General features: G+C 34.2%; 1 protein-coding gene across 1 annotated transcript; it reads right to left on the minus strand.

Moving 5' to 3' along the window:
* Positions 1-816: 816 nt before the first annotated feature.
* LOC132312352 (uncharacterized) lies at positions 817-8,814 on the minus strand. Its single transcript, XM_059810695.1, has 3 exons — positions 8,309-8,814; positions 2,809-2,997; positions 817-1,932 (listed from the first exon to the last, which is right to left on the minus strand). Exons 1-3 carry the CDS (start codon positions 8,486-8,488, stop codon positions 1,480-1,482), a joined length of 822 nt encoding a protein of 273 aa, XP_059666678.1. The 5' UTR covers positions 8,489-8,814; the 3' UTR covers positions 817-1,479.
* Between the last annotated feature and the right edge of the window lie 762 nt (positions 8,815-9,576).

A 9,576-nucleotide genomic window follows, 5' to 3' on the forward strand; every position in this document is an offset into this window, starting at 1 on the left:
CGTTATAGTACCATTATGTTTTGATACTACATTTATTTCCTACTTATCATGTTTTTCAAAATTACATTTATGACCCTAGATTAGTTATAATTGTAAAACGACCTTGTAGTGTAATTTATTTGTACAAATTTCTAACTAATTTAAACATTTTTCACTTTCACCCTTTCTCTTGAGAACTTCTCATTTCATACTACTTTTTTTCTTGTCTTTTTCTTTATTTTTTTGGGTATCTTTCACACCTTTTCATTCTCCGCGTGATGCAAATGTGCCATAAAAAATTCACCGACAGGTTATGAATCGAAACGTATTCTCATAGAACAATTGAGGTAGAAATTAACCTGAGTTAAACGCTAATCAAGACAAAAATTGGTGCAAGGTAGGGATGGAGGATAGAGTGCATTGTGTAGATGCATATTTTTAAATTTTATGCTGAGTGTGGTACACTTATTTCAAAGGTATATGAACCCCATTCCTAATGCATTGTATTGGAAACTAGGACTTGAGAAAAGAGCTTCAATAAACTAGGTAGATATAACATTATAAAACAAAATAAAGCTAGGTGCTGACTTAAAGACATAAAATTAAAGAAATGTTAAATATAAAGATATAAGTTCCATAAGATAAAGAGACGCTATTATTGTGTTGGTGCGTGTATGCCCCTATGAACATCTTTTGAGCTGAAATACTGGGTCTAAAAAGAATTTTCCTACCATGTAACATAAATTCTGGACAATTCGAGGATATCAAACTTGGACCAACATAAGATTGCCCCCATCTTTTCTTCAAAACAAGATAAAAGGCGTATAACATAAGCTCTTAATTAAAAACAATATCAATCTTGCATAATAAAAACTCTCAAATTGTGTATAACATTCATACAAGTTCAGCTTCCCCTTGATTCTGATATATCATAGGAAAAGAAAGCAGAACTTGCGGATACAACTGCCACCCAAATCCAGGCCAGCCACAAGATTCTAAGCCCTCATTCCATTCTCATGCACACTCAGCACTCAAGGGAAGAATTAAAGAATTTGAGATGCTGTACAGCAACAGGCATGTAATTCAATCTACAGACACGATATACACATTCAGAGAACCAATTAACCAATAATAGGCACTCTCTCCACTTTGTTAAGCAGCCCGAAGAAATGAATCATGCACAAAAGGAATAACCACCCCGAGTCTTGTTGAGCCAGATATCCACAAAACAGATTTCTCTGCTTCTATCAGTTCAGGAATAACCGTCTGTTTTATGCATTCACAGCCACCTACGCATGGAAGCTGATTTCTTACAGCTCTAGCGGTTTCAAATGACTGTTTTAGGTACCAAACCCACCTGGGCTTCCCGTGTACAATGCTGATGAAAAGAAACCACAGTTTCTTTTTCCATCTGTTCTGTTGTTAATCTCTTCACATAGACTACTTCAAGAACTAGAATAGCCAACTCATATGATAAATACTGTGTATGTATTTGTCCTTTCAATTAACTGGTCGTACCCCAACAGTCTTCAAACGGAACCGATACTGAGGTTGAGACTCTTCATCATCCTCATCATCATCTTCTTCGCTAGAGTCATCTTCAACTCTGTCCCACCTTGAGTAGTCGAGATGTGAGTGTCCTTTTGGTTTTGGGATCGCTTGCCATCCTTTGGAATTCTGTTCAGATGACTCCTTGCCGCTCAAAGTTTGAGGGGCATTATTAGGAATAGTCCTTTTAAACTCGGCCTTTTGATCTCTTTCCACTGTGACTGAGCTATCTATCACATTTTTTTCTTGATCTTCACTTTTTTCCAATTCTATTTCTTGATCCTCTCTTTTTTCCAGTTCTTTTTCTTCCTCAGCTCTTTTTGGCTCTGCCTCATCGTCTTCCTCTTCCTCTTCCTCTTCCTCTTCCTCTAGCTCTGCTTCAGCTTCAGGTATTGGAGCAAGTGACTTTCCTTGAGCAAAACAAATACTAGCTCTTATTGACAGTTCAAAGATCAATGATTAAAGAAATCACAATATTGGCCCAAATATCAATAACAATAAAATCACAATTTATGCTACAATTATAAATACAACAAATACAATAATTCCTGAGGAGACATGCAGGCTGTTTGGAGAAGAGAAGAAAAGGACTGAAGGTGCCTTCTTCATTTGGCGGTAATATGGCACTGTATGTGATGACACACTGAACATATTTGGAAATCCTCCAACAGTCCCAGATTTCAACCATGTGAAACCGAGATTTTTAGCAGCCATATGCAACTCCATAGTACAACAATTCTTTATGATAAATGCTATAATGCAACAAACTTGCACCCATCATATGATACGTCACATACTATATTGCATCAAAAGCAAATCATGACTGGAAGAGCATAGCACTCAGTTTATCACAATAAATTTTTGTAGGTCATTATATTATCTGAGAAATGAGAAGGTGAATAAAAGAGAGAGAGAGAGAGAAAGAAAAGTGAACTTGTGTCACTACAAAACATCAAAGAATCATCCTCGTAAAAAAACCTGCAGGTTGTGAATAAAACAGGTGATCACATTCATTTAGACAAGAAGACAGAAATTAGAATCATCATGAATCAGGATCAGAATGTGAGTCTCCATTCAAATGCGCCACAAGAGCAATAATGACATCCTATATTGGTCTTGGATCCTAATCTATTCCTTGAAAAAACAGTAAACCATAATAAAAAAATAAAATAAAAATTACAAAACCAAGTGAAAAGAAGATTGGAGGGATTATCTATTGCCTTCAAACGGTAAAAAATCACATGGATGTATAATATGTACAAAAAACAAGTTAGGGACTACCAATTGTGTCTTCAAACGAGCATGAAGGTTTTGATACACTTCTGACGATGGATTCAACTCCATGAGCCTGTTGACATCAAAAAGTGCCGAGTGATACTCCTTGAGGGTGACAAGAGTCTGAGCCCGCAGCATCAATGCTCCAGTGTGCTTTTGGTCAAGCTCAAGCACCCAGGTACATTCCTCTGCTGCCTAAGATAGTAGGGAGATTGTCAATAAATATTTACCAAAACCTTCCAACAAGATTCAAACATGATTTTCATCTTCAATAATAAGTTCTTTATTCTTCTTTTTGCGTGTGTGTGTGTGTGTGTGTTGGTTTGTGCATGAAAAGGAGGTTTTGCCCCAACGTGCAAAAATTCATATAAGCATGCAAGGTTAAAATTTGAGAAATAACCACCAAGCACAAAGCCTTGACATGATAACTCACCTCCACTGAATAAAAGCCTTCGCAACGATCTGGGGTCATGATAAATGAATCTTGTTTAGTTATTCTACTCTACAAAGCCATAACTTCGGTTAAACACGTGTTACTATGTCTTGTTATATGTTACTTCTGGTCTCCCCTTCCCCTTTTACCACACATGTTTCTTAATGCCTATCATGCCACTCTTTGATGTTGCTTAGAATGTTAGGAAATAGTTAGTCTTTTGCTTGATATTGACAATTCTTTTTCTTCTTTTTTACTTTTTTTTTCTTTTTCTCTCTCTTTTTTACTTTGTTGTGTAAATCTTTGTAATTATTCTTACGTGCATATCCATATGATGCGGGAGATATCTACATTCACTTAAAAGATCACGTGCAGTGCACATGACAACTTATGTTATTTGTTTCTAGGATCACAGGCAATGATGACACATAAGTAAGAAAACAATGGTTGTTATCTTAAAATATTTAGCATTGTCCTATAAATTCTCGCCTCGCCTCATTGGGGTGGACAGTTTTGAGAAGCTTGTCACCTACTTCTCCTAGTTTGTCACTAATTTTGCCCCAACTTGCTTTAAGAAATCTCCTCAATAACCATACATACAGGACATCAATTTTTCCTTTTAAAGAAAGTTTTGGAATTCAAAAAATTTTAAAGCTGGCTTCCCTCCCCTATCTATACTTCTCCTTCTTTGTCCCACCATTAAAAAATCTTTGTCCCACTATTAAAAAAACTTGATGTGTGGCCCCTTGATCCTATAAAGAGCCTCAATTTGGTTCCATTTTGCCTTAGTTAGAAAATCCAAATATTACCCGTAAACCCCTCTTATTTACACTTTATCCACTTAATGAAATTGCAAAAGAAGTACAATTCATAATTTTAAAATATTTTCATATTAATAGGTTGAATTTTATTTTCATACTACTAAATCAGTCGCTCTATCCTACATCTGCCATTGCCTCCCGAAACATTTTCAAGTACAATACGCCCTTGCCTCCCAAAACATTTTCTAGTACAAAGTTCAATACCTTAACACGAACTAGGGACTTAGAATTCTTTGGCATAAAGAAGTAGAGTGTCAATCTTCATAATTTTCATCATCAACATGAAATACAAATAAAAATGCAGGAGAGACGAAAAAGAAATAGGACTTTTTCTCTGCTTTACTAGCCAACAACCTCTCTCAAATGCTGTTTGGAAGTCCTCACCAGGTGGCTTGTTGCACTTCTTTTGCTCATACAAGTCCATGCTGCTATTATACAAGATCCTTCCTTTATTTTATTGTTTCATAACCCTTTCCCTTTGCATCCATTTTTTTGATATTCAACCTCTTCTGTTTACATTATTTTAACCCATGTGATGTCTTCTTTGGCATGTTCTAATGGATTGTGGTTCATTGAGTCCCTAATAATAAAAGTTCCCTTCCGAATATTATTGCATGATACACTTGAGCTTTGATTAGTTGCCACGGGTTTAATAGTTGTTTGGAGATTATTGCATGCTAAATTGAGTGATTTCAAGTTTCTATCAAAGTTCATTAAATTTATATGAAGTCTTTTGGTAAACCTAGTATGCATTATTCTTCCTCACTCGTGAAATTATTTAATTACTTCAAGGACCCGGACTTTGAGTCATGGGGAAGCATTGGCATGACAGCAGACAACTAAGTAATAGGACATCTTCAGTTGCTCGGATATTTCTTCCCCAGTGCTGCAAGATAGAAAAAAGCGCAACATACTCCTTTCTTCCAAATAAGCAATAGCAGTAAAACAAAAAGTAGTTGCAAAGCTAGCATATATTATCTCAACTCTCAAGACAATAATCCACATTGCTAATGAGAACGGAAATGGATGTTTTCATCCTAATCCACTCATTTCTATCAAACCAGCTAAAACTCCAATATTAATGTGGCATTTCCCAAATGCACGAAAAGTCACCATGTGATCCTTTTGGTTCTCCAAAAAGTCAATTCACTGTACACACACAAGTGAGGACACGACATCATAATAATTTTCTTCCAGATGTGTTCCGTGTACCTCCTAAGATATACACACATATAACCTATTCACAAAGCAGGGGCAAGCCCACACGTCTGCTTTCAAAAGGCAAGCAACAGTAAGCCTACTTGATGGTAAAATATGAAATAATCATAGCAGATTCACAACACAAATTTTCAGATGCATTTTTTATGTGGGACCAAAAACAGATTACGTGAAAATCAAATAACTTTAAAAAATGTTAGTGATATTAAGATTTTTAATAAATAAGTAGTATTTTTTGTTATTGGATGTTTTTAAGGGTTTCGGGAAGGAAATTCAACTCTTAATATGTTAATAGAATGGGTGAGAAGAGTTTCCAATATTTTCTATCTGTTTTTTAGGCTTTATGGAGCCCATAAATAAGTTATACTGGTGCAAAATTAGATAAGCCCTTAGAGATGATTAAATTCTTGAAATAAAAATTTTAAAAAAAATCATAATTAATAAATAAAAATTTAAAACAAAAAAGAAAATTTCTATCTTCTTTCTTTCCGTTTCTTTGTTATTGTCTCCTCTCATTTATATAATACATATTATATACACATATATACATTTATATAAAAGTTAGTTTCTCGCTTCATGTTCAACAAAATTATTCTGATAGCCAAGTTACAACAACTTCGCGAGCATAATACTGTTGAGAGAAATTTGACAAAAAAAATTTGACAAAAAAAAAAAAAGGGGAAGAAGAAGAAGAAGAAAGAAACTAATTATTATTAGAGCTCAAGCACTACTCATTCTCAGAAGATATCATATTTTGAAACTACTTTTATTCATATTATTAATTGGGCTAAATAACAAATTGAATCACCAGTAACTCAATATGAGCAGAAGTTTGCAATATGCAAATCATGTCTAAATATTCTATTCATAAAGCAAATGAAAAGTTTAACAGAATAAAAAAGTTCAAACAATCAAGCCACACCTAGAACAATTTCAATACCCTATCATTACAGCCATCAGTAATTTAACTATTGGTGCAGCTTCGGTTGTGCTGTTCAGTGTCCTTTTAAGCCTACTTTAGGCCAAACCGCCCAACGAGGGCCTGAACATTACATCAATTCAAATCAAAGCCAGCTTTTATCATTACTTGTTTCCAAGTTGGACTATTATGGATAAAATCCTTGGAAGCACAGATACGGACACGGGTACAACACGATACAGTTAAAAAAAAAAAAGGACACGGATATGGCATGGATACGTCAAAAAATAATAATATCATATATTATTATATATTTAAAAAAAAAAAATTTCTCATTTTATCCATACAATCATCGATGAAATCGCTTATTTGGAGCTTTGACCTAGATGTTTAGTATTTTCGTTTTCGTAAATTGTATATTATTTTTCTAATTAACCCATATGTTTGGTATTTTCATTTTCTTAAATTGTATATTATTTTTCTTTTTCTTTTCTTTTTTTTTTATAAGTATATATTATTTTTCCAATTAACCCATAATATATTTCAAATTGCATTGAATTCCCACTCTTCTAGAAAAAAAATTACAAAACCACCCTGCCATTATCTGAAAGTGTCCAAAACGTGTCTGTACCGTGTCTCAACCGTGTCCAAGTAAAAAAATAAAATATTTAAATTTGAGGACACTTCTGGCCGTGTCTGAGCTGGCCGTGTCCGACACATGTCCGAGTGTCCGACACCGTCATGGTACCCTAGATGAAGTATCTATGCTTTCTAGATAAAATCCATTACTTTATCATGGTCCTTACACAATTCATGGTGTTTAAAAGGGTGTAACCTAATCTGTGGTTTTATTTGCACGGCTTCCACTAGAGTCTAACCTGCATTCACTCTCTTTGCCTGACAATCTTTTACTGTATCACCGAGCAATATTAAAGGTTGTCTACGGAAAACCCCAATGGTTACAACCCTTCTTACTATGTGAATTAATTTTTTGAATCTATTATAACCCTAATGTATGCATATTTGAGTCTGGCCAAGGCTATCCTATACCGATTTTAAGGTAGATGTTGGATAAGATATTTTGTCATTTTAAGGTGAGAAGAAGAGCTGAAATGCTATATCACACTTTAACAGTACATACTGGTGATACCAACACTGTGATAAAAGCAAGAGAAAAATCTACTGAAGTAACCTACTATTGAAAAAGTCCGGCTGAAACCTTAAGACAAGCCGATTTAAGTCACTGACAAACAGATTAAAGCCAGTTGAGCTCAAGGTTAAAGCATATAATAGACACTAAACCACCATGTTTGCTCTTGCTTGATTCTAAACATTTAGTTAAATTGGTCATGTTTTGTAATTCTGTTAGTTCTTATATACAGTTTCATAACAAATGTTTCTTTCCTTCTTCTTGTTACACTGTTATTTGTTCTCAATTCAGAAAATTTTTTTTTTCTTTTATCTTAAAATTTTTATTTTTTCATCTTTCACAAATACCTGACACCCATGCATATGAATAATTACTAGTTGCTATCATTATCATCCTTGCCTTTATCCCGTGCAAACGGGGATGGTCACATGGATTCTCTTTTTCCACTCTTTTCTATTACAGGCCATATCTTCTACTAGATTTAATTTTTTGAAATCATTTCTTATAACTTCATTCCGTGTTAGTTTTGGTTGACCTTTTTGTCTCTTACCTTCTATGCAGATCAATCTTCCTCTCCTCACGGGTGCAGAATATGTGTAATTACTAGTATGTGAATAATTACTAGTCGTGCTAACACAAAATATATGTTGTGTATATCTTAGCAAATACACACATATAATAGATCAATCAACTGTTCTTAGCCGGCAGACTTTTTGACAACTAAGCAGCTCACATTCCAAATTCAAAGTCTTGAGTGCTTTTATCAGTTAATTTACTGATAATCTAGAACAATAGTAAGTGAGCTAAATCATGTCCATTGCACTACTGAAATAAATTAATTTTTGAACCAATCGAATTCTTAGAGAGTCACAACGTCCATTTGAATTCAATCGAAGAAAACAAAAGCAAATAATGGTCTCAGTTCATGAAAATTGAAATAGAATAAGTATCTGAATAGGCCGAACCTGCTTAAAATCGTGAAGTTTCAAATAACAAGCGGCTCTGTTGCTGTGGAGAGCGATCTTCTGGGGCTTCGTCTTGGCCATCCCAAGCGCTTCTGTATAGAACCTCAAGGCCTCCTCGTATCCTCCGTCACGGTACATCTGGTGAGCTCTCTCGATCTTGTTCATCGGTGCAGATGCCATACTCTCTCTCTCTAATCTCTCTCTATATATATGTATATCTATATACTATCACTCACTACAATGAATAAGAATCGCCGATTGATTCGAATCTAAATTAATTAATTAACGAAAAAATTAAGGTATCAAACTGATATCTATATATTTCAACTGTAGAAGAGAGATGTGAATCTGATAATAAGGGATTGGACAATTTGAACAAAGAGCAAAGCAGAGAGAGACTCGGAGGAGGTATTTACGAGGTAGAAATAAATCTCTTGAAGAGAGGGAAGGGAGAAGAGAGAGAGATATTTACCTGCGAGCGGAGATGCAGGTGGGGCTTAGAGCGGGAGCAATAATAGGAGGCCACTTGGATGACTTGTGTTCAAAAAGTTGAAGAAAATATTCGAAGAACATCATGATCCGACCCTTAACTCTTGTAGCGTGGGTGGCAAAATTCGATACTACCCACCAACACGATCCAAACTCAACAATTCAGTTAAGTTGAGTTCATGAGTTTAAGTTAATTTTAAACGTATTTAAGTTATAATTGTATTAATTTATTTAATTAATCATGTTGTTTCGAAGTTTTGAAGCTCAACATATTTAACCTGATTTTATATATTTATTTCTATTATTTGGTCAAAATACCCGATTTTATATATTCATCTCTATTATTTGGTTAACCAGATTAACTCGTAACATTTTTCTTTAACCTAATTAATACATTCATTTCTATTATTTCAATATAAATTCAATATATATATATATTGTATTTGGCCTTTTTTATAATTGTATTGTCCAAATTATTATCATTTTCAAGAATTTTATTTTCTATTATCTCAAATTTTTCATTATATATTTTTTAATACATAAATTAATTCACAAGTTGCACTACCCATTCAAATTAATCGGGTTAAACAAGTTGCTCATGCGTAACCAGTTTAATAAACGGGTCATGTTAGTGTCGAAAATTTTTGACACGATTATTCAACAGGTCATTTTCGAGTCAACTTGTTTAGCAGAATACTAATAAGACGACAGTCACGACGTGATACGATTATAATCGGCCAACACTAATTGACACCCCTTTTCAGAGTTCAAATTCATAA

This window comes from Cornus florida, unplaced genomic scaffold, assembly GCF_030987335.1.
Source record: "Cornus florida cultivar Cherokee Brave unplaced genomic scaffold, ASM3098733v1 CherokeeBrave_3.0.0_Hap2_Chr06, whole genome shotgun sequence".
Taxonomy (NCBI): domain Eukaryota; kingdom Viridiplantae; phylum Streptophyta; class Magnoliopsida; order Cornales; family Cornaceae; genus Cornus; species Cornus florida.

Excerpts from the sequence above, each read along its gene's own strand:
- LOC132312352 (XM_059810695.1), bottom strand. The coding sequence starts at position 8,488 with ATGGCATCTGCACCGATGAACAAGATCGAGAGAGCTCACCAGATGTAC. Across the intron at positions 2,998-8,308 it reads AACTTCACGATTTTAAGCAG|GCAGCAGAGGAATGTACCTG; the intron begins GTTCGGCCTATT and ends CTACTATCTTAG. Across the intron at positions 1,933-2,808 it reads CTCGTTTGAAGACACAATTG|TCACTTGCTCCAATACCTGA; the intron begins GTAGTCCCTAAC and ends GCTCAAGGAAAG.